This window comes from Euleptes europaea, chromosome 2 (assembly GCF_029931775.1).
Source record: "Euleptes europaea isolate rEulEur1 chromosome 2, rEulEur1.hap1, whole genome shotgun sequence".
Lineage (NCBI taxonomy): Eukaryota > Metazoa > Chordata > Lepidosauria > Squamata > Sphaerodactylidae > Euleptes > Euleptes europaea.
Window position 1 is genome coordinate 102,641,044 of NC_079313.1, and position 24,359 is coordinate 102,665,402.

A 24,359-nucleotide genomic window follows, 5' to 3' on the forward strand; every position below is an offset into this window, starting at 1 on the left:
TTCACAAAACACATTTATAGCTAGAGACGCTCACAATAATTAGAACCATAACAATACAATAAAACAAATCCCAATACCACAGCCAAATAAGGGCTGCAACAGGCTTCCTCCTTGTCCAGATTTCACAGTATGGCAAAGATCCTTTGAAACTTCATATCACCACCCTCTGCAAAAGCCCATCAAATAAGTACTGTCCTGGCCACCATCCAGTAGCCTTTCTGCACAACAGGGAGTCTTTTTCCTTCAGAGAAGGCTAGCCTGCAGCTGTTACTGCCAAGTGAAAGCCTAAAGCCCCTCATTTAAAAGGCCCAGGACAGCTGCTGCAGCTGTTGCCATCACAAACATTTGGCGATATGCTCCAAGATGCAGGAGTAACTGGAGCTGCCTGCTAAAGATTAGCAGGCATTTTACCTTGGAGGGTTCTTCCCGCAGAGCTCCAAATCGGCTCTTTGGTACCCGATGAAGGCTAGATGGTGTTCCAAAGGGCTCAACTGGTGCATGGACCATAGTACTCAGGGGATACCGGAGGTCTGGAGTACTTCCAACAAGGGACCTATGGAAAAGAAGCCATGAAGCAAGATATTGCACTTTTCTGAGTAAGGCAGAATTAACTTCAACAAATAATTCAAACATGGCATTTTAAGTCTCTTTTTTTAACAACCAATGTTCCTCAATTTAATTACATTTTTATATGTTTTTCTCTTTCCAGTTTTACTCAATATCCTAAAGTTAGGAGTCTCCTCAGTGGCTGAAACAGAACACACATCGAATACAATACAATATCATCTATCCAAATGGCCTGAAAAGTCTCCAAAACATTAAGGTAATCACAGATCTAGAAAAACCAGAATACCTTTTATATAGGACTGGCAAAGCCAAAAGCTACTCCCAGGAACAGACAAGGAACACTCACAAACCAACAGGTAATTGGAGTTGAGAGAAAGAAAGAGAGCAAGCATGCATGCATCCTCGCACATGCTGATTCATCACTGGTACCAAGGAAGAGTAATCCAAACTGGGTGGGGCAGGGGGAACAGGCCTGCTCACCATAGCTCTGTCACTTGGTACAAGCAAGCCTTTGAAGTAAGTTCCAGATTTAAAAAACAAAAAACAAATTTGCTTGCACATGCTCCACATACCCCCAACTGAAGTGGATTTGGGAGGGGGGCTTCTGTACAACACTGTTATGCTGTCACCCATCTTCCAGGGTTTCCCTGGCCCTGCTCTGCTCTTTCCCAAACCTGCTTAAACATCATACTCAAAGTGTGCTTGAGAAGGGGTTGGGGAGGTATGGATCTCCATTGCCGCTGTGAATGTCTGCAGCAATGAGAGCAAAATGGGAAACTGCCCTCAAATGATAATAACCCACAGGCTCTTGCTCCTTTCTCAAATGACACCAGGCAAAGTAGACTATTCTATTCAACAAGAGGAAACACAATGCAAATGCTGCATGAATATTTTCCAGGGCTGAAAAGAGCAGAAAGTTGACCTGGGGTGCCAATCATCAGCTCCCCTGAACAGATCCTTTTTTGGATCCTTTTTTTCCAGATATGGGAAACATACACACAGCATCCATTTCCACTTCTCAACCTATTTGATTGAGAACTATTATGTTTAAGCAAACGTTTAATTCCCTTCATGATGGATGCCTTAGAGCAGTATGTGGACTGAGAACCCATACTGAGGGCATGTGATATGGCAACCCTGCTGAAACTAAGCAGATCTAGGTCTCGCCAATGCCTGGAAGACCTCCTGGAAACAGCATGGATGTCACTTGGTTCCATTATGAAAGAAATGCAAGACTGAAATAAAATAACATATAATCAGAACCAGACACAGCCGAATTAGGTTTTAAATTTTAACTATTTTAAAATATAGAAATACAGAAACCAATACTAATTACAGGTATACATGTGCACATGCAACATTTTAAAAAATTGTATATATTCTTAAAATTCAACATCATATATAAATCTGCCCAGTTTAGTATATACTACAGTAAGTTCATATACAGGCGGTCAAGCCATCTCTCATCACACTGGCTGAGCTGGGGGCCCATTTCAGTCTGGAAATAAGGAGATCAAAGGAAGAGTAACAGCTGAGATCCCCAGTGGGTGCAGGGCTTTCCAATCCTACTAAGTAACTTCTCAGTGTTGCAGAAAACACACACATATAAATCTATGCCTATGCATGAGGAAGTATTTCCTTATACACAGCAGTAGCCTCAATCAATAGTCATCAATTCCACCCACCCATGCAAAAACAACCAACCTCTGATCTACAGCATTTCTCTGAATGGAAAGCTCTTCTAGATTGCACATGCTGCTAGTGGAATATGAAAACTGTCCATTACTGAAATTTGTGCCAGATATTTACATAATTGTGGTTGAACAGCCCTCACAAAGGGTGTTATATGTTCTGATTTGTGCCTTATGAAAAAAATTTTCTTGACCTCTCAGTGCCCAGTAACTAAATACTGCATCAGACTCTTGGTCCATCAAGGTCTTACTTTAATGATATTGTTCACATGGCCAATTTGGCCCTGAACAATGTCACACTGAGAGTCCATCAAGGTCAGTATTGCCTACTCTGACTGGCAGCGACTCTCCAAGATCTCAGGTGGAGATCTTTCAAATCTCCCATTACCTTGGTTTTGTTGCAATGGACAGCCCACTCTGATCAAATCATACTCAAAGTGGGGAGAGTATCTGTCTCCTTTTTCCAGAATGTAATATTGGGAAAGAACAAGTTGCCTTGCTAGTGAATTTCTGGCAATAGGCACAAGTCTTCACAAGTTTCAGATTTCTGCAATCCAAATCCTGTTGTATTGCTTATTAGATGTCCCCTCCTGTTGTATTGTATTGACTTACACTGCATACTCTGCCTTGACTCTTAGTGAGAACGGTAGACTTATAAATGACATAAATAAAAAATAAAGTAGACAGATACAAAATGAAACTACACACAAGAGCAATGATGGATGAGCATGAAGAATACATCTGATGTCCTGAAGCTCATTAGAAGCCATCCCTCCTATCCATTAGTCAGGCTGCAACACAATGGACAGCTGCAGAGTAGCAACAGTTTGCCAGTCTTATCTATTCCGCTGGTCTGCATGTTAGGTAGTTGTGCCCTCTACTGGATCACTAAGAAATAGCAGTGAGCCAGATTTTAACTCCCACTTACCGTATATACTCGCGTATAAGCCGAGTTTTTCAGCCCCAAAAATGGGCTGAAAAAGCCGGCCTCGGCTTATACGCGGGTCAATACGGGGGGAAGGAGGGAGGAGGGAGGAGGGAGGGGGGAAACTTACCGCCGTTGCCGCCGCCGGGCCCGTGCCGCTTTTTGCCGCCGGGAGTGGCCTTGGGCAGCCTCCTGCAGCCGCAGGAAGGCTGCCCCGGCCCCCCCGCCATTTTTCCCAGGCGGGAGGGGCCTTGGGCAGCCTCCTGCAGCCGCAGGATGGCTGCCCCGGCCCCCCCGGCCCCGCCGCCATTTTTCCCGGGCGGGAGGGGCCTTGGGCAGCCTCCTGCAACCGCAGGATGGCTGCCCTGGCCCTTCCCGCCCCCGCCGCCATTTTTCCCGGGTGGGAGGGGCCTTGGGCAGCCATCCTGAGGCTGCAGGAGGCTGCCCAAAGGCCCCCCCGCCCCCGCCGCCAGTTTTTTCGGGCGGGAGGGGCCTTGGGCAGCTTCCTGCAGCCGCAGGATGGCTGCCCAAGGCCCCCCCGCCCCCGCCGCCAGTTTTCCCGGGCGGGAGGGGCCTTGGGCAGCCATCCTGCGGCTGCAGGAAGCTGCCCAAGGCCCCCCCGCCCCCGCCGCCATTTTTTCGGGCGGGAGGGGCCTTGGGCAGCCTCCTGCAGCCGCAGGATGGCTGCCCCGGCCCCCCCCGGCCCCGCCGCCATTTTTCCCGGGCGGGAGGGGCCTTGGGCAGCCATCCTGAGGCTGCAGGAGGCTGCCCAAAGGCCCCCCCGCCCCCGCCGCCAGTTTTTTCGGGCGGGAGGGGCCTTGGGCAGCCATCCTGAGGCTGCAGGAGGCTGCCCAAAGGCCCCCCCGCCCCCGCCGCCATTTTTCCCGGGCGGGAGGGGCCTTGGGCAGCCATCCTGAGGCTGCAGGAGGCTGCCCAAAGGCCCCCCCGCCCCCGCCGCCAGTTTTCCCGGGCGGGAGGGGCCTTGGGCAGCCATCCTGCGGCTGCAGGAGGCTGCCCAAGGCCCCCCCGCCCCCGCCGCCATTTTTTCGGGCGGGAGGGGCCTTGGGCAGCCTCCTGCAGCCGCAGGATGGCTGCCCCGGCCCTTCCCGCCCCCGCCGCCATTTTTCCCGGGCGGGAGGGGCCTTGGGCAGCCTCCTGCAACCGCAGGATGGCTGCCCCGGCGCTTCCCGCCCCCGCCGCCATTTTTCCTGGGCGGGAGGGGTCTGGGGCAGCCTCCTGCAGCCGCAGGATGGCTGCCCCGGCCCTTCCCGCCCCCCGCCACCATTTTTCCCGGGCGGGAGGGGCCTGGGGCAGCCTCCTGCAGCCGCAGGAAGGCTGCTCCGGGTTCCCCTGGGCCTCGCCGCAGCTTCCTCCCACCGGGAGCGGCCTGGGGCAGCCTCCTGCAGCCGCAGGAAGGCTGCCCAGGCCCCCCCGGGCCGCGCCGCCGCCGGACCCTCGCCGCTGGAGAGCCCTGTCAGGTAAGCCTGCGGGGGGGGGAGGGGTTATAAGCCGACCCTCGGCTTATACGCGGGTGCCTAATTTTTCCCCATTTTTGGGGAGAAATTAGGCACCTCGGCTTATACGTGGGTCGGCTTATACATGGGTATATACGGTAGTACCCAGCTTGCTGGGGGTAAAGAGAAGAAGACTGGGGAAGGCACTGGCAAACCACCCCATAAACAAAGTCTTCCTAGTAAACATCGGGATGTGACGTCACCCCATGGGTCAGGAATGCACAGGGGAACTTTACCTTTATTTAAGTATTATTAGGCCAATTCAGCAAAAGGAATGAATAGAAGCATTCTCTGTTGTTTGTACTTTCTTCGCCTGTAATAGGGGTCACCATAAGTCAGCTGCGACTTGATGGCACTTTACACACACACAATAGTAGCCATATATCTGAAAACTGTCTGTCCATGTATATGTATTAGTAAAGTGGGTCTCCCATATGCGGAAATTTGGGGAGTACAAATGGGGGTTCTCTATCAATGTTGAAGGAAAATGTTCGCTTCCTGAAACTCCCCAAATCAACTCCAGCTGAAGAAGTGGAACACTTTGTTCTGGCAGGGAAGAATATTCTCAGCAGCAGAGGGCAGTGTAAAGGTGCCAGCCCTAACCAGAGATAGCAGTGTGTGTGTGTGTGTGTGTGTGTGTGTGTGTGTGTGTGTGTGTGTGCGCACGCGAGCGAGCGAGTGCGTATGTGTTAAGCTTAATCAAGTAGCTTTTGACTTATGATGACCGTAAGAATTAATGACCTCCAGAACATTCTATCGCTAACAGCCTTGCTCAGGTCTTGCAAACTGAGGACCGTGGCTTGATTGAGTCAATCCACCTCATGTTTGGCCTTCCTCTGTTCCTGCTGCTTTCAACTTTTCCTATCATTACTGTCTTTTCCAGTGAGTCTCGTCTTCTCGTAATGTGACCAAAGTACAAAAGCCTCAGTTTAGTCATTTTAGCTTCTAGGGAGAGTTTGATCTAGAACCCATTTCTTTGTCTTTTTGGCAGTCCACGGTATCCGTAAAATGGCACATTTCCTCCAATGGCACATTTCAAATGAATCAACATTTTTCCTGTCAGCTTTCTTCATTGTCCAACTTTTACACCCATACATAGTAATGGGGAATACTATGGTATGAATGATCTTGATCTTGGTCGCCAGTGACACATCCTTACACTTCAGAATCTGTTCTAGCTCCTTCATGGCTGCCCTTCCCAGTCTCAATCTCCTTCTGATTTCTTGGCTGCAGTATCCCTTTTGGTTGTTGATGGAGCCAAGGAATAGAAAATCGTGAACAATTTCAATTTCTTCATGGTCAGCCTTAAAGTTGTAGTACTCCTCAGTAGTCATTACTTTTGTCTTCTTGATGTTCAGTGTAATCCTGCTTTGGCAATTTCTGCTTTAACCTTCAGTAGTAGTCATTTCAAGACTTTTTTTTGCTAGTAATGTGGTATCATCAGCATATCTCAAATTGTTAACGTTCCTCCCCCCAATTTTCACTCTACCTTTCTCTAAATCGAATCCAGCTTTTCTTATGATATGTTCTGCATATAGACTGAAGAGATAAGGAGATGAAATATATTCTTGTCTGACACCTTTGCCAACTGGAAACCATTCTGTTTCTCCACATTCTGTCCTAACAGCAGCCTCTTGTCCAGAGTACAAGTTCCACATCAAAACAATCAGATGTTGTAGTATACCCATTTCTTTTAAAACCAACCACTTAGTTTTTCATGGCCCACACAGTCAAAAACTTTGATTTAATCTATGGAACACAAACTGGTTATCTTGTATGCCACAGTAACCAGCGCAATTTGCAATATGATCTCTTGTGCCTCTTCTTTTCTGAATGCAGCTTCAACATCTGGCTTTTTTCATTCCACATATGATACCAGTCTTTGCTGTAAGATTTTGAGCATCACTTTATTCATGTGAGAAATTAATGTCATGGTCCAATAGTTGCTGCAGTCTTTGACGTCACCGTTTTTAAGAACTGGAATAAAGATTGAGCATTTCCAGTCTGTGGGCCATTGTTTTGTTTTCCATATTTGTTGCCATATTCTTGTTAAGATTTTGATGGACTCTGTTTCTGTGACTTGGAATAGCTCTACCGCTATCCCATCAACTCCTGGTGATTTGTTCCTCCCAACTGCTCTCAGTGCAGCTTTCACTTCACTTTCTAAAACTGCACGTTCTTCTTCAAATGTTTCTTCTTGGAAGGAATCTGTCATCCTTTAATCTCTTCTGTATAGTTCTTCACTGTATTCTTCCCATCTTTTCTTTATTTTGTCCTTTTCAGTTAATGTAATATACAACAGAGCGACAAGTAAGTGTGTAGAGTCAGGTCACCTCAGCCACCATAAGAAAGGACAAAGCTCTCCCCTCTACAGTTGGCCCTGTGTGAAAGGAAGCCAAGGTCTCCAAAGAGACTGGGGAAAGCAGTACACAATTCAGAAGCTATGTGCCTTTGGGGAACTGTCTCTCGGCCCTGAGCTTTTCCTTCCCCTGTGATGGGGGAAAAACAACCAAATATACAGATGAAAAAATTGCAGGTAGACTGTGATATTTATGTGGGTGTTTTTGCCATGATTTAAAAAAAATCTATCTAAAAATACTTACAGCTAGAAATAAATTAAAAGAAAACCTAGTGGAACAAGGGATCACATCTAAGGAAGCTCTGTCAGAATGCAATCAGTTTGTAAATAGAAGCGAATGCCTGCACTTCACATGTCATTAAAGTGAATATAATTTACGAGTTCCCCACTTGTATCCCAGTCATGATAATCTTTAAACTCCAAGACCCCAAAATATAGTGAGGAAAAGAAGAAACCAAGCAGCACCTAAGTAAGGTAATCCAACACAACAAGCATGCTGGAAAGAATGTTCTCACATAGGAATGAACACTTGATGTTTTTTTCTGCTTCATTGTGCAAACACTCAGAGGTGTGACATATCAAGCCCATTCCTAACGGGGGGTGTCAAAGCTCTTAGGAGCAAGCGTGATCCCCGTGCTGGCGTGGGTGCCACCTTATCATGGAATAAGGTGGTACCTATGCCGGCGCAGGAGCGCTGCCAGCCCCCATCACCAGTGCAGCCCAGAAAAGAAAGCCCGTGCCAGCGTGGGGGGGAACATTCCCGTGGCATTCCTGGGGATGGAGCTGCCTTTAAGCAGCATCTACAGCCCTGTTGTCCCAGGAATGCCCCCTTGAGCAGTGGTGGTGCACCACCAGTGGTGCACCACCTTTTTTGGTGGTGCAGCCCATTGTAGACAATGGGGGATTTCCCCCCTTTTTTCAGTTTTTTAAAAAAATTTGAACATCTTTTTTAGCCTCCACGGATCTGCCCCCCTTTCAGGATTGGGCTGCCCATCAAGATGAAAATTCTGGAAATAAAACACAGCCTGAGCCACTAGACCAGAGAGAAAACCCTCCAGGACAGCATTTCCTCTTGGAGGCACTTGATAGGTTAAACTTTTGAAGTCCCTAAACATTTTGCTGTGCCATGAAAAAGAACATAGCATCCTTACCTTGTATGGACACTGTCAATAAAAGATCCACTTCTTGTCTTTAACTGGTCAATTTCTAATCTCAGTTTTTCAATTTCATCTGACAGCCTTCTCTGTTCAGAATAAAACAATAAATGGTTTCTCTATAGTCAGTATCACTAATCTTTTTTTCCAGTGAAAACTTCCATAACCATATCAAACATGTTTAGTATATAAGTGAAGGCACATTTCACACAGGTAATGGCAGATGATTGTTTTGAAGGCAAAACACGGAAAAGCAAAGGTATCTGATGCAAAGAGGCTGACAAAAGGATGCAAAGCAGCACTTTTTGGTTTCTCAATGTTACATGAAGCAAACAGACTATCATTTGTGCACTGAATTGCATGCTTGATATTGCTCAGAAAATGCCTATGAGGATACCAGCAGTTTAAGTGAGCAGTCTACAGCTCCAGACTGAATCAACTTCTCCCACTTTCCTAGCCAAGATATATTTAGATAATCACTGAGGGCACGCCTCAACTGCAATTTTTCTTAATGATTTTATTAATTATAGAGATAAGGACATGGTTTCTTTTCCACACATTACAGATAGGGGGTGCAGACTGCTTGCTACTGGAATACGCCTCTCCTGCAGTGGACAGCTATGCAGCTGCTGGTATCTCCTCCTCCCATACCACTTTTTATCCAAAGTATATTGTTTTAAACTTTGGGCAATATACAGTATTGGAGAATTTCAAAAGAATAATCTGAGTTTGGACCCACATTTTAAAAAACGCTGTATGACGAGCACTCATGCTGTTGCTACAAATTGGGGGGAATGCCACATCCACCAAAGAACTGAAAAGCAAATTGTGTCAAGGCAAGCCAACAGTCCTGAGACAGTCACACTGGGAATTTGGCTTCACTCATTTGAGACAAATTAGCCAGACAGGAGCAGTACAGGCCAATAGATTTCAATTTCTTATAGCCACTGCTGTCATAGACACTATCCAGTAGGAGCCTGTGACAACTGGGAAAAGACTAGGGAAGAATCTTATCAGACCAGTAAGAAAATATTGTGGATTTTGAGTACTTGGGGAAAAAATCTGTGAAACAGAAGCATAGCCCCAAAAGGGAAACGAATAACAATCTAGCATTTGTTGTATAAAAATGATCATCTAAAAAGGCTCCTGCCCTGACCTGGATGGCCCAGGCTACCCTGATCTTGTCAGATCTTGGAAGCTATGCAGGGTTGGCCTTGGTTAGTTACTGGATGGATGACCACCAAGGAAGGCCAAGTTGCTATGCAGAGGCAGGCAATGGCAAACTACCTCTGTTCATCTCTTGTCTTGATAACCCTGCGGAATCACCGTGAGCTGCAATTCGACGGCACTTTACACACACACACAAAAAGACTCCCAGTCTTTCCTACTGCTGATGACAGGGTTCTCTAATTGAATATTCATGGTCACAATAGGTAGTCCGATGATAATTTGATATGCCAAGTGCTCTGGTTCAATGGGAAGTCATCAGAAGCTAGATCAAAGCAAAAACACTACCAATATTGCTTGGCAAACATTGACTTTCAAAAATATATCCAGTCATCTCAGCCACAACTAGACTGGATTACAGTTATTCCCATTTTAACTTTCTGACATAATCCAGATGCCATTCCTGGTAAGATTATACTAAATATGCAGGGCGGTGTCATTTGGACATTACAGGGCCACCATAGGCCTCAGTGAGATCATACTGTCAACAGGAGAAGAAGGCAGTTCAGGATCAGTCTTTTTCACTATAAAGGAGAAGCCAGCAGGGATGCATAGCAGCTCATAGCAACCTAAAACAGTTAGTGCTGGTGGAACTACTGACGATGATGATACAATCATCTTCTAATCATGCAATGCCAGTGCTTTTTTCGAGGAACCAAAAATACACATTAACAGACAAGCATGCCTGACGTTCTTTGCGATGTGCCCAGGAATGGAGTTTACCTTGTCGTGCTGCTGCTCCTCAATCTGTTTTTGGGTATTTTCCAGTTCTTGCAACAATGTGTTCTTGAAAAGCAAAGACAAGTCATTACAAAGGTGATGGTAGGGGGTGGGGGGTTTCAAGCTGAGAAAAAAACCTCAGAGAGGCGATACTGAAAGGCTCCATATCAGAAAAGGTAGGAGATAATCCTAGAAAGGCACAGACAACATTCATGACACCTGTACTTGGTCCAAGGCTGCCTTTTGGGATAGTGCGAGCAATTAACTCATACCATGTCTAACCATAGGATAACTAATTCGAAGTACTGCGGGCAAAGCTGGTAGTCACATGACCATCCTCCACTGAACAGTACAGTTCTGTGCAACAGAACAACAGTGGGAGTGAGTGACCCGGAAACCTTCACAGTAGTGTAGTGCCCCATCCAGAGCAGTTATTAGGGTCTCTGGTGATGATGCCAGTAAAAGTCTGAAGAGGTTAGTGACTATTTGAGGGAAACTGGTTTATAACTGTGAATGAGATCTGCTGTGGTCATAGATTAATAATCTTTACAAAAAACCCAATCAGGTAACAATACTGACCTATCTTGCAAGGCCGCTATAAAGATCAGAATTGTTTTTATTTAAAGCTTTTGTGAACTGCTCTGAGCATGACAAGTGGGACAAAAATTACAAATAAATTACTGACCCAGTATATGTGAAATGCTTCCAGTCCTTAAGACAAACATTTTCACTGGCATTGTTAAAGGCAGATGGTATGGTGAAACCAGCAAAGGTTTCTTAAACTTGCCACTGTTAGAGCTAAGCAGAGTTCTTCCTGCCAAAATTCTAAACTGGATAGCACTAAAGGAGAATTGTTTCCCAGACCAGCAACAATGAGACCAGAACATCTTTCCCTAAACACACATAAAATCACTTACACCTGGATGTAATGCTTAGGAAATACTATTATTATTCAACACTGGCATAAATAAAGTAATAAAAGAGGTAATGGCCCATCAGTGCCCTAAATTCTAGACTCATTAGCTAGAGAGGAAGATTTTGCTATAAATGGCACTGAGTTCATGCAAGGAAAATTTGGTTTCCCTGAACCAGAAGCTCATAGTTACAGAGTGTTTGTTCTGGGATTCAGGAAGCAGATGAACCCAATCTGATGACTGCTACGTGCTCTACTTCTGATGGCATAAATGCATGGAATCTGTCCCTGCCTTCCCTGTAACGTGTTAGCACAAAAAGCGCTTCCCAAATAAATCAGATAGGAACTAGCATAGGAGAAGATGCTCCAACATCTCATCCCAAGACTGGCTACTATGCTGGCCCACACTGGCAGAGAAACAAAACAGGGTTAGGGGCTACTGTGGGCTGAGCACAAGCATGGAATGCAGGTGGCAATATGCTTGGGTATGCATCCCACACCTGAAAAGTACTTTGAACGGAATGTCCTGATGAGGACTCCCTGTCTTTCTTCAGCAAATTTCCGTCCAGCAGTCCTCGCTCACTGTCTGACATTGTGGCTTCATTTTATTTCATGCCCAAGTGAAACTTTAACTGTTGTACAACAGCTTCCAAGAAACCTGATAACAAGGGAGCGGGAACAATTAATGGTAGTCTAAGAAGCAGTGGCATTCCCATTCAGGAGCCTCAGAGAGGATTTTCTGTCATATGTATATTGTGAAGATTACCAACGTCACCATCCTCTTAGACCATTCCACCACCATGGGAAAACACCTTGAAGTGATGAGGGACTGCTTAATGGGATCAGTGCAGCCCGGCAGGTGCTTTGCAGATACGCACTCTAATCAGAATTGTTTGCTGTACCACTCTCTGTGTGCCAAGACTGATTATTTTTCACAGGTTGAAGACAGTTGATAAAGTATCTCAAGAGGTCTTTAAGAAAAGAAGTGAATTATTTATTTTTACTGAGCTGCTTAGGGAAGTCCATCTTCACACATGCGGATGCTAGAGTCACTATATTCTAAGAGGGAGGTTGTAGTAGGGACACGTAAAAGGTTCACCTGAGGTATAAGGTAGGAAGTGGATCAGCAGATATATATGCTATCCAGATTACTTAGAAATATCTGTAGTTGCTGTGTAATTCTACCAATATTCAAGAGAATAGCCTGAGCCAGACAACATCTTCACACATTAATTGCTTTGCAAAATACAACCAAGTCACTCTCCAAGTCTTATAACCCAAGTATTTCCCTCTTTCCTTGAATAAATAACACTTGTCTTTTGATGCCAATACACTTGCCATGAACCTTTAAAGGGTCAATGAATGAATGCAAGTAGCTACAAGCAAACAGAGTAACAGAAAAGCCCAAGTATATTCGATGTTTATTACAGAAACCACTTCAATCATGCCAACAGAGCACCTAAGGAGGATGCATCCAGTCCTCCACCCTTGCAGGCTTGGTGAGAATACCAAGGTATACCCAGCCCTAAAAGCAGGAACCAAGGCAGCAAAGCAAGGACATCCCACTCACTCCCAGGAATTCTCTAGGATGTTCTGCTCTGGCTCATACAGCAACAGCATCTGTCTTTATAACAACAATAACTTCAATGGGCTTAGACTAGAGTAACTCACCATAGGATTGCACTGTTAGAATCACAGAATCATAGAGTTGGAAGGTGCCATACAGGTCATCTAGCCCAACTCCCTGCTCAATGCAGGATCAGCCTAGAGCACCCCTGACAAGTGTTTGTTCAGCCTCTGCTTAAAGACTGCCAGTGAAGGGGAGGTCACCACCTCCCTAGGTAGCTGGATTCCACTGTTGAACAACTCTTGCTGTAGGGAAAAAAAATCCTAATATCCAGCAGTACCTTTCCGTCTGTAATTTAAACTTTTGGCATATATGGGAGCACCCAGAATTAACTGATCAACTGATTGTCTCAGCAACTTTTTATGCTCTTCTTAGACCTCACAGCACTTCAGATGTCACAATTCTCAGCAAAATTATCCTTCAGCGCATGAATATTGCATCACAACAGGGCCAGAAATACCTTTTCTTCTAGGGCTGCCATCCGCTCTTTCAGGTGAAGCTGCAGGCGCTCATTGGACTCACTTAGCAGTCTATCCACAGTATCAGACAACCGTTTGTTATGCTCCTCGTTCATCTTCTCCCGCTGACGGGCCTGTGGGGAAAATCATGATCAGTCAAGCAACCCCAAGCAGATCTGCCTTAAGACTGCTGTAAAAATAGCTCTAATAATTAAAGAAGCCCAGAAATTATCCTTCGCTGCACCCAGCCCATCTTGACACAGAAATGTCTGCACAACCAACCAACCATGATATGACCCCTTCATCTGCTGTAAGTGTCAAAAGATTCAAGAATGTATATCCTAAACTGTCAGTGGTATAGTTGTATCAATTTATACTAGCAGAGAGACTGATCCCTCTGAATATTAATTACACTGAAAATTAGAGGTGAATTGCACCATTCTTCTGAGCGCAAGTTTATTCTGGGGGGAAAGAATGACAAACTGGCAACTATTTCCCCAGCACAAAACTACTAATTTAAACGGGTATTGTTAACAATCACTGAAACATCAGCACAAGAAAAGATGGAACAGACTGGTTAGTAAACAGGCCTTGTTTGGTAGGGAGAGAAAGGGTACTAGACAGGAGCAGAGTTAGAGAAAAGACACATTTTGGATCAGAACTTCAATTCAGTTCATAAGTGCAACTGAACATCTGAGTGAAGGGTTGTAACACAACTGCACCACGTTAATTTGTTGTGTGAAGCAGTGTTTCTGTGTGGTTGGTTGCCCAATTTTAAGCCATCAAACCCATCCCTTGAAAACTTGGCTATAACAGTATGGTTGAAAACCAGAGGCAAACATGTGGGAAGTTACCATAAGGGATGTGTTAAAACTGAATTCCTCGGTGGAAGTTAACCTACCCTTGCCAGTTCTTGGTTCTTCTCCTCCAACTGAGTCTCCAGCTGCCGTAGTCGCTCTTCAATACTGCCATGCCTTTCCTCTGCCTGTGCAAAACAAGACAGTCTCCAAGGAGGCAGCAATGTTTACAGACCTTGGGGATATGGTTTAATATGCTCATCTATAAATCCATGGTGGATTTATGGGAAATTTGGGTTGGAAGCAAACAAAAATGAAGGATGTAGACAACAGAATCTTTCAAGCTTTGCACTAGGATTTAGGTACAAGGAACAGACTCTTGCTAAACTGAAATCTAAAATAATCTTGCACTAAACAAAGGTTGAAGAAGTGTTGGCGGGCCTCTGAATTTTGCAATACTGCTTCTGTATGATCCACGGTAATTCTTGTAAGCCCTTCTGTGTAGGTACTATTTATTTATTTAGCTAGTTAGTTTTATACCCCCGCTCTCAATCCCCAACCGAGTCTGGGCTCAGGGCGGCTACTACAAGAACTTCTCACATTCTCTGCCCCAATCTCAATTCTTAAACAAACTCTTGACCACAGCATAACTCTTGACTACAGCATAACCAAGTTAAATGGGCCTCCATTTCTTATTTCAAGCTTGTCTAACCCAAAACAACTTAGATGAAGAGGTTTCCTTCTCCTCCAACTTCCTCCTTATCTCGGGGGAATTCTGCTTCCTGTACCCTGGGTTTTGCTGGAGACTCTTGGTGGTGCACTTGCCTTAGTGAGTGCTGCTATCCTTTGGGCCAGCTCAGCCTCCACCTCAGGAAGTGTCTCTGCTTTCCGCATCGTCTGCTGCAGCTTCTGCTCTGCCAGTTCTAGAAGCTCCTGAAGGTGCCGTGCCTTCTCCTCACACTGTGGACCAATAAGTACAGGGATGTGGAAATGTTAAAAATACCAAAGCACTACAGCCATACACTCTGCTGCAACTTTTCCTTGAAGGAGGAGTGCTTGGTTCTGTGGCCTTAGACCAGGGGTCCCCAACCTTTTTGAGCCTGTGCAGCACATTTGGAATTCTGGCACAGCAACAAAATGGTTTTCACATAATGGCTGCTGCAGGAGGCAGAGTCAGCACCAAAATGATATCAACTTCAGTAATACAGTGCAGATCCTTGTGCTGTGGTGGCAGCTGCTGCCAAAGTAATGTTTTAAAAAAAATCTGCACAGCCAATCAAAACTCTAATAGTCAATCGGAAGCCTTGCTAACCAAAAGCCCCACCTGGCCCCATCCACTTCCTCAAAACACTTAGTGGGCACCACAAAAGGTATTGGCAGGTGCCACTGTGCCTACAGGCATCACATCAGGGACCCCTGCCTTGGACTCTGTCCAAAAGTTTGGCACCAAACAAAATGTTAGTCTGCAATAGCAAATTTCTACAACTGCTTTATAGTACTTAATTCTGCCCAGCTCTCAGTATTAACTAACAAGACAGGAGTAGTGTGGGCCTGTGGTCTCAACAATACCAAGAGCAATACTATGAAGAGACAGTCTGGCCCAATTTCCCAGTTTGGGGGGACCCCCCCTCTTTGGATGAGAAGGAAAAGATGCCCAGGCAGAATATTCTGTCGAGGAGGGAAATAGGCATTGAAAGATAGGTCTCATTACCTGTGTACCTTTCAACCTGACTGCCACTAGTATTTCAGGTGCCATAGCACCAAAGCCCATTACCTGGCGATGAAGAGAGTCTTTATTAGCAAGCTCATTCTCTAGTTTGTCATTGAGATCATGAATAGATGTGGCTTCTCTCTGAGCTGCCAGATAACGCTTCTCCAGGGTGGTGATTCTCTCCTCCATATCTTCCTTCTGTGCCAAAGCCTGGGGATGTAAAGCATGAAGAAAATCACTCACTTTTGTTTATTAAGCTGACATGAATTTATTCAGCTCTGGATGAATTACAGCATGGGCGGGAAATCCCTGGTCAGCTAGAAGCCAGATCCAGCACTGAATGCTTCATAGAAAAAGGGTACCTTTATATTTTGATTTTGTAGTGTTGACTGATAACCCACTGCAACAGTTGCCTGCTGCAGACAGAAGCTCAGAGGGCTACTGTGTCTTTGCGACAGCTGGGGAAACTAGTAGGTTTTTTAACGGATCCAGGGTTTCTGTGACATAATTTCTGCAGTTTGAGTTCTCTAACCTCTCGTAGGTCCCTCTGGTACTTGCTGCTCATTTCTTCTGATTTGATTAGGTCCCTCCTGGCGGTGCTCAGATCTTCTTCCAGCTCAGCAACAGTGGCAGCCAGAGCAGATAACCGCTCTTTAGATTGTGCCAGCTCAAAGTTTTGCTTCTCTAGAAGTTCCTGCAGTTCCACAGACCGACTTGCCTCATCATCTGGGTGTATAGAGCCATTAGGAAGCCTCTGTAAAAACACGACAAAAGAGCTCTGTCACCAATGGGATACACAACACACAGTGCAACTCACAGTAACAGAGTGCGGGGGGGGGGAGAATTCAACACTGGGTGAAATTTCTAGAAATTATCTCCTCATCATCCAATAATTCAGCACTGTATACTATCAATTTTTCTTTAACCTAGCAATGTGGACATCTTACTACAGTAGTGTTTCCTTCTGGAAGTGAGGGGTCTAAGTTCAATGTGCACTTCGTATTTAAAAATTATTGGGCACTTATTCAACTTGTCTATAGTTGCAAAGTTTTAAAATAGCAAGGATAATATGACTCCTCTCTGCAGGAAAAGAGATCTTTCAAACTCCCAGAATTCCTTTGGTTAACCCACAGCTGTAGCACTCACCTTCCAAAGAATCTTCTGACCAGGTTCTTTTCCCTCAGCCCTTTTGTCATCTTCTCCCACAGGGGCTTCTCTCTGAGAAGGACCTTGCTGCAGAACACTTATCTGCAAAAATATACCTTAAATATACTTGGGAAAGGATAAAGTTTCCATAAGTAGGAAAAACAAGAAAAAGAAATGGACTCACACAGAAAGCTGCTTGCCAGGTCCATCTTCCGCCGCTGCAACCAAAACCATTAAAGCTTCTACTACCTTCCTCTTATCTGATATCAAAAGACCCTCACTGCACATTATAACAAAGAAAGTTTATTACAGTCTGGATTTAAAATTAGCCAAAGTGATTCAACAAGCTTACCATAGCTGGATAGGGCAGCAGTCACTCTGTTAGGTTATTAGAGCCCTTTTGTGTAAGAGCGACTTAGTATGTACCCCATACCAATCTGCCCATACACTAAACAGAAAAGGTAGTTTTGTTCTGAGAGGATGCAGTCGAGGGTGGGGGGAGAATCAGGATGATGCCAGTTTCAACCATTCCCCTTATGAAGTAAACAAAGAACATTCAATTTATTTATACTTCACTTTTCTTCCTTGGAATTCAAGATGATGGATATATGGTCTAGGTGGGTCTCCCTCATCCAGCTACTGACCAGACCTAATCCCATTCAGCAACAGCCCCATTGCTGCATTATGTGCCTTCAGTCCACATCCCTGGGACTACATGAAAAGGGTGTTTGACTGGGGACCCCTCTTCCACTTTCATAAGAAGGGAGCTCCACCTTCACCACACCACTCCCAGTGTGACCACTGCAGCAAGAGGGGGAGTGGGACAAGAGTACGTTGGCTTGGGCTGATTACTATTGCCAGGCGCCTCACCTGCTCATCCCACCTAAGCTCTGGTTGAACACTTGTGGAGGGTGGCCATTTACAGGAGAGTCATTCAGGCAGGGCTGGCACATTTTCAATCAGAGTTTTCAGTGTTGGCTGAGAAAGAGGCAGCCCTGATGTATGATGAATGCTTTACCGCCAATGCCATGAAAGCAGTTTGGATTTGCAGCCACAGTGTTGCCCACTGGGCAGGGCTCCATGCAAGAACTCTGGAAAAGGCATCCGGCTCAACCTATAGGAGACCTTACAGATTATCTGGCTAGGCCATCTACGAATGCAATGAGCAGGTGCAGTTCCTATGCTCAAGAAGCCAGCAGTTTCACATAAGTACCTGATGTCATCAAGATCCAGTTGGAAGAAAGGAAAGGCATTAGCTTTTCTGGACTATACACAATGACATAGCGCAGTGCCTAAGACATTTACCAAGCAGGCTGCAGTGTCTTTACAGCCTGCTATGTACCCAGGTGGCAGCAGCAAAGGTCTAATGGGAGGAGACTACCATTCCAAGATGTATCTCCTGTCACTACAGTGCCTCAAGCAACTGCTCGGGCATGGAGCTGCCTCCGGTTACAACAGTCCAATCAGGAGGTTTCAGGATCATGGATCAAAGAGAATACTTTGACAAAGTAAAGAAGGGGAGACAGCTTCTGAATTAGATGTAGATGACAGAAAGCTCTCCTGACAGCAGCAACCTGCTTTTGAAAACCAAGGCTGGATTCAGAGGTAAACCCAGACTCTTTACACAACTACACAGAGTTAATTTTATCTCATCCAGCTTTGGTAGACCAATCCCTGCAAGCACAATTGCCTTCCTGAACAACACTACTGTCTTATCTGGATTCAGTTTCAGACTGTTTACCCTCATCCACCTAACCACAGTCCCCCAGACACGGATTCCAAGTCAGAGATTACTGTATATGGAGATTTTATCCCCCAAAAAAACTTATGTCAGATTTTACATTTGTATTAGGACCCATTTCTACACAAAACACAGAGATTTCAATCATAAAATGGAATTCTTTGTGTGCTCAAATTATTACATTTAAATCCTGCTTTTCTTTGGTGAGTCTTAACATAGCATAACAGGGTTGCACTTACCTGTAACTGTTGTTCATTGAGTGTCTTCCATGCAGGCACACATTTGGACTGCGCAGGCCGGCCACGGAGAAGAACTTTCTAGCTCTACGGAACTGAGGAAGCACCCCTCCCATCCAGTGTGCAAGGTGATGTTTTCCCGCTGCACACCAAGAGGGAGAGGCACTATTTCCCCTCAGTTCTCCTGAGCTGCCAGAGTGTGAAAGAGAATACACTAGAAAGACTCACAGCGGGGCAGGAAAGAGGAAATGTGTGCCTGCATGGAAGACTCTCAATGGACAACAGTTACAGGTAAGGGCAACCCTGTTTTCATCTCCATTCTTCCATGCAGTCTCACAATGGGAGAATAGCAAGCTTCTCTCCAAGGAGGCAGGAGTGAGTCCATCAACAGGGAATGTAGCACTGCTTTTCCAGAAGCTGATTCCCTTATTGAATCTATATCTGCGGCATAGTGATACATAAATGTCTCCGAAGAAGACCACATGGCAGCTTTACTGATGTCAATCAAGGGAACACCTCATAGGAATGCAATGGGCATCCCAACCTAACAAGGACACATCTGTAGCAACTGTGTGGGATGAGATCAGAGGGCCAAACAGAAAACCCTGCAGGAGATTCTCCCCAGCTATCCACCACTTCAAGGAGTGTGGACCTAGTTACAGATAAATTAGATAGTTGGGAGTGCCGAGAAGGGCTGAAATGCTGGATGAACTAATTTTGCAAAGGGTGCATGTGCAGCATGGCCATGGGCACAACTGCAGTAGTAGAGGCCATGAGACCCAGTAAAGTTTGAATTTGTGGGATAACTGGAACCTACTGTAGAAAAACCCATTTGCTGTTGCACGGATCATCTTGACCTGGTCCTGAGAAGGAAAAGCCCTAGAAACTGAAGAGTTCAGATTAGCTCCGATAAATTGCACTTGTGTTGAGGGGGCAAGCTTAGACTTATCCCAATTAACTTCCATGCCCAATTTGGAAAGATTCCTAAAGTCAGGTGGACCAGTGAATGTAAGCCTTCCACTGAACAGGCCACCAATAACCAATCATCTAGATATAGAAAAATAGTACACCCCTTGGAGGACAGAAAGGCGGCCACGTCCAACATGCACTTAGAGAACATGAGGGGCCTGTAGGCAGACTGAAAGGTAATATGAATTTGTGCACATCAACTGGAAGTACTTCCTATACTGAAGATGAATAGAAATATGAAAGTACACATCTGTTAAAACAGACATGTAATTCAAGTAATTGTAACATATCAAGGAGGGTAACTATTCAAAACTTTGTAACTTTTAAGAAACAATTCAACTGCCTTAGGTCTACGATGGGCCAAACACCACAACCTTTTCTGATTACTAAAAAATACCAAGAATGAAAACCCTGAGGAACCTCAGTAGGGGGATCAGTACCAATGACGACAACCAAGCGTCTGAAGTTGTGTGTGTGTTAAGTGCCGTCAAGTCGCTTCCGACTCATGGCGACCCTATGAATGAAAGTCCTCCAAAATGTCCTATCTTTGACAGCCTTGCTCAGATCTTGCAAATTGAAGGCTGTGGCTTCCTTTATTGAGTCAATCCATCTCTTGTTGGGTCTTCCTCTTTTCCTGCTGCCCTCTACTTTTCCTAACATGACGGTCTTTTCCAGTGACTCTTGTCGTCTCATGACGTGACCAAAATACGACAGCCTCAGTTTAGTCATTTTAGCCTCTAGGGTCAGTTCAGGCTTGATTTGATCTATAACCCACTGATTTGTTTTTTTGGCAGTCCACGGAATCCGTAACACTCTCCTCCAACACCACATTTCAAAGGAATCTATTTTCTTCCTATCAGCTTTCTTCACTGTCCAGCTTTCACACCCATACATAGTAATAGGGAATATGATGGCATGAATTAATCTAGTCTTGGTGGCCAGAGTCACATCCTTACACTTCAAAATATTTTCTAGCTCCTTCATGGCTGCCCTTCCCAGTCTCAATCTCCTTCTAATTTCTTGGCTGCAGTCTCCCTTTTGGTTGATGGTGGAGCCAAGGAATAGAAAGTCTTGAACAATTTCAATTTCCTCATTGTCAACCTTAAAGTTGTGTAATTCTCCTGTAGTCATTACTTTTGTTTTCTTGATGTTCAGCTGTAGTCCTGCTTTGGCACTTTCTCTTTTAACTTTCAGCAATAGTTGTTTCAAATCTTCACTATTTTCTGCCAATAATGTAGTGTCATCAGCATATCTCAAATTATTAATGTTCCTCCCTCCAATTTTCACTCCACCTTCATCTAAATCTAATCCAGCTTTCCTAATTATATGTTCTGCATATAGATTGAAGAGATAGGGAGATAAAATACATCCTTGTCTGACACCTTTGCCAATTGGAAACCATTCCGTTTCTCCATATTCTGTTCTAACTGAGGCCTCTTGTCCAGAGTACAGGTTGCGCATCAAAACGATCAGATGTTGTGGCACACCCATTTCCTTTAAAACCAGCCATAGCTTTTCATGATCCACACAGTCAAAAGCTTTGCTGTAATCTATGAAACACAAGCTGATTTTCTTCTGAAATTCTCTCGTACGCTCCAGTAACCAGTGTATATTTGCAATATGATCTCTAGTGCCTCTTCCTTTTCTGAAACCAGCTTGAACATCAGGCATTTCTCGTTCCATATATGGTAGCAGCCTTTGCTGTAAGATTTTGAGCATCACTTTACTTGCATGAGAAATTAATGCAATGGTCCGATAGTTGTTGCAATCTTTGATGTCTCCTTTCTTGGGAATTGGAATGTAAATGGATTGTTTCCAGTCTGTGGGCCATTGTTTTGTTTTCCATATCTGTTGGCATATTCTTGTCAAGATTTTGATGGACTCCGTTTCTGTGGCTTGGAATAGCTCTACTGATATCCCATCTGCTCCTGGTGATTTGTTTCTCCCGATTGCTCTCAATGCAGCTTTCACTTCACTTTCTAAAACTGTAGGTTCTTCTTCAAAAGATTCTTCTTGGAAAGAATCTTTTATCCTTTCATCTCTTCTGTATAGTTCTTCAGTGTATTGTTCCCACCTTTTCTTTATTTTGTCCTGTTCAGTTAATGTATTTCCATGCTGATCTTTCAGCATGCCTAACCGTGCTTTAAATTTCCCTTTGATTTCTTGGATCTTGCGGAACAGATCTCTTGTTCTTCCTTTTTTGTTGTTCTCTTCTATTTCTTTACACTGGCTATTATAATAGGTCTCTTTGTCTCTACGTGCTAGTCGCTGGAACGTTGCACTTAGACTTTTGATTCTATTTCTGTCACCTTCTACTTTTGCTTCTCGTCTATCTCTGGCAATTTTAAGAGTTTCCTCAGACATCCATCGAGGTTTTTCTTTTCTTTTGGCTACAGGAATAGTCTTTGCACATTCTTCCTTGATAATATCTCTAGTTTCCACCCATAGTTCTTCAGGTTTACATTCACTTGAACTTAGTAATGCAAATCTGTTCCTTACATGGTCTTTAAACTCTTCCGGAATATTGCTTAGATTGTATTTTGGTGCTATGAATGTTTTGGTGTTTTTCTTAAGCTTTTTTTGATATTAGCAATTCATGATCTGTACCGCAGTCGGCTCCTGGTCTTGTTTTGGCCGAGAGAATAGAGCTTCTCCATCTTCTGCTTCCAATTATATAATCTATTTGATTTCTATACTGGCCGTCTGGTGATGTCCATGTATACAATCGTCTATTTGGTTGCCTGAAACATGTGTTTGCAATGAACAGATAGTTGTCTTCACAGAATTCTACGAGGCGTTCTCCTGCTTCATTCCGTGCTCCTAGCCCAAATCTGCCAACAACATTTGATTCTGCTTTGTTTTCTACTTTTGCGTTCCAATCACCTATGATTATCAGCATATCTTGTTTAGGTGTGTGATCAATTTCTTCCTGAACACTGGCATAAAAACTTTCAATTTCTTCCTCATCAGCATCTGTAGTTGGGGCATAAACTTGAAGGATGCTTATGTCGATAGGCTTTCCCTGAAGTCTGATTGATATTATTCGGTCAGACTTTGCATTATAGCTCCTGACTGCCTTTGCTACATCTTGCCTCACTATTAAAGCAACTCCGTTTCTTCTCTTTTTGTCATTCCCTGAATAATCAGTGAAGTAATCCCTGAAGTTATCAGTGTCTATTTGTCATTAAAGGGTGCCAGTTTGCTCCCCAAAAAACAGGGGACCCTGCTGCACCCATTCTTGGATAGTCAGAACATCCCCTTTTGTCCCTGTTGGGACTCTTTTGAAGACTGTGGCTGATTTTCCCTTTGAGTGCCCTGAACGCTTCCTGCTTTGTGGATGCAATGAGGTATAAGAGTGCTGAGACTGGTACTGTAGATAAGGATATCTCTGGTACCTCCACTGTGATTGGTAAAAAGGTTGCCTGGAAGAGGGCCATGACTTAAACTGTTGTTGGCTCATTGTAGACATCCTCAGTGACCTGGCCGTTTGTTTTTTCTGATTTGAGTTAGTGTTTTATCAGTCTTTTCAGAAAACAAGGAAGAAACCTTGAAAGGTAAGTCTTCAACTTTAGACTTCATTTTAGCTGATAGTGCTATAGATCGCAGCCAAGCATGATGATGGATCATTATGAACAAGGCAACTGCACTTGAAGAACAATCAACTGCATGGTGTCCAGCATTCATTTGCTATTTAGACCATTTAACTGCCTCTGCTTGCACAATTTTGGCCAAGTTGTGCTTGTCTTCAGGGATTAGGTCCAGGTAGGTTGACATGCACTCCCCAAAAAAGAGCTGGTAGGCCGCCATGATCGCTTGATAATTGGTGGCTCTCATGTTGAGAGCAGCTCAAGAGCAGCCCCACTGACCAAGTACAAGTACGTCAAGCTTGCAGCCTTCTTTGTCAGAAGGTGTCAAATGAGAGCCTTGTCTTGACCAGGCCTGGAATTCATCAACCATGAGGGAAGAAGATGGCAGGTGCGTGAAGAGGAAACCACTGTCTTCCTGGCACACCTTGTACATGTTGTCTACTTTGTGGGAAATAGGCAGAATAGAAGTGGCCTTTTCCCATATAGGCGTGGCAATATCAAGGAAGTCTTCTAACATTGGGAGCGCCACAGAGGTTGGCGCCTCAGAGTATAAAGCATTTAAGATTTTTCTCTTGGGCTTGGGGCTGGAGGAACACACATCATTTGCTCATGTGCAAATCCTCATTTGGGGAGACTGCATGGGTGTCTGCTGCTGCCTCATCTGAAGACGGATCCAGTTGGAGGGAGTGTTGGATCATGGATGGATGGAACCGGACGGGACCTGAATGAGACCTGAATGGAGGCAGGCAGAGGAATTGCTTGCAAATAGACATCCCTCTATCCAGAACCATTTGCTGGAGAAGGGACATAAGGGTAGGAGTGCCATGGAACCAATGGGAATGGAGGTGGTCATGAAACAATATCCAGAACCAACTGAGAAGAAATGGTGTGCGACATCTTCGGTACCTTCTGAGGTGGAGGCTGCTCTGGGGAAAGTTCACCTTCCAAGAAGGACTCCTCCAGTTCCTGCAATATGGCAACAGTGTCTGAGGAGGTGGCAGCAATGCTGGATCCTCA

The 24,359-nt window shown here is 44.7% G+C and overlaps 1 protein-coding gene across 10 annotated transcripts in view; it reads right to left on the bottom strand.

Annotated features, from left to right (window-relative positions):
- PPFIA4 (PTPRF interacting protein alpha 4) overlaps positions 1-24,359 on the bottom strand; it is a 91,069-nt gene that overhangs the window by 44,339 nt on the left and 22,371 nt on the right. For 7 of the 10 annotated variants that reach the window (XM_056867462.1, XM_056867460.1, XM_056867459.1 and 4 more), the window contains exons 5-13: positions 16,810-16,911; positions 16,196-16,417; positions 15,727-15,873; positions 14,774-14,912; positions 14,057-14,136; positions 13,158-13,289; positions 10,161-10,223; positions 8,208-8,299; positions 412-553 (exon numbers count right to left, since the gene is read on the bottom strand). In XM_056867462.1, coding sequence (XP_056723440.1) covers positions 412-553; positions 8,208-8,299; positions 10,161-10,223; positions 13,158-13,289; positions 14,057-14,136; positions 14,774-14,912; positions 15,727-15,873; positions 16,196-16,417; positions 16,810-16,911 — 1,119 coding nt within the window. The remainder of the gene's footprint in view (positions 1-411; positions 554-8,207; positions 8,300-10,160; positions 10,224-13,157; positions 13,290-14,056; positions 14,137-14,773; positions 14,913-15,726; positions 15,874-16,195; positions 16,418-16,809; positions 16,912-24,359) is intronic. The other 3 variants (XM_056867468.1, XM_056867465.1, XM_056867463.1) reach the window with 1 other exon arrangement.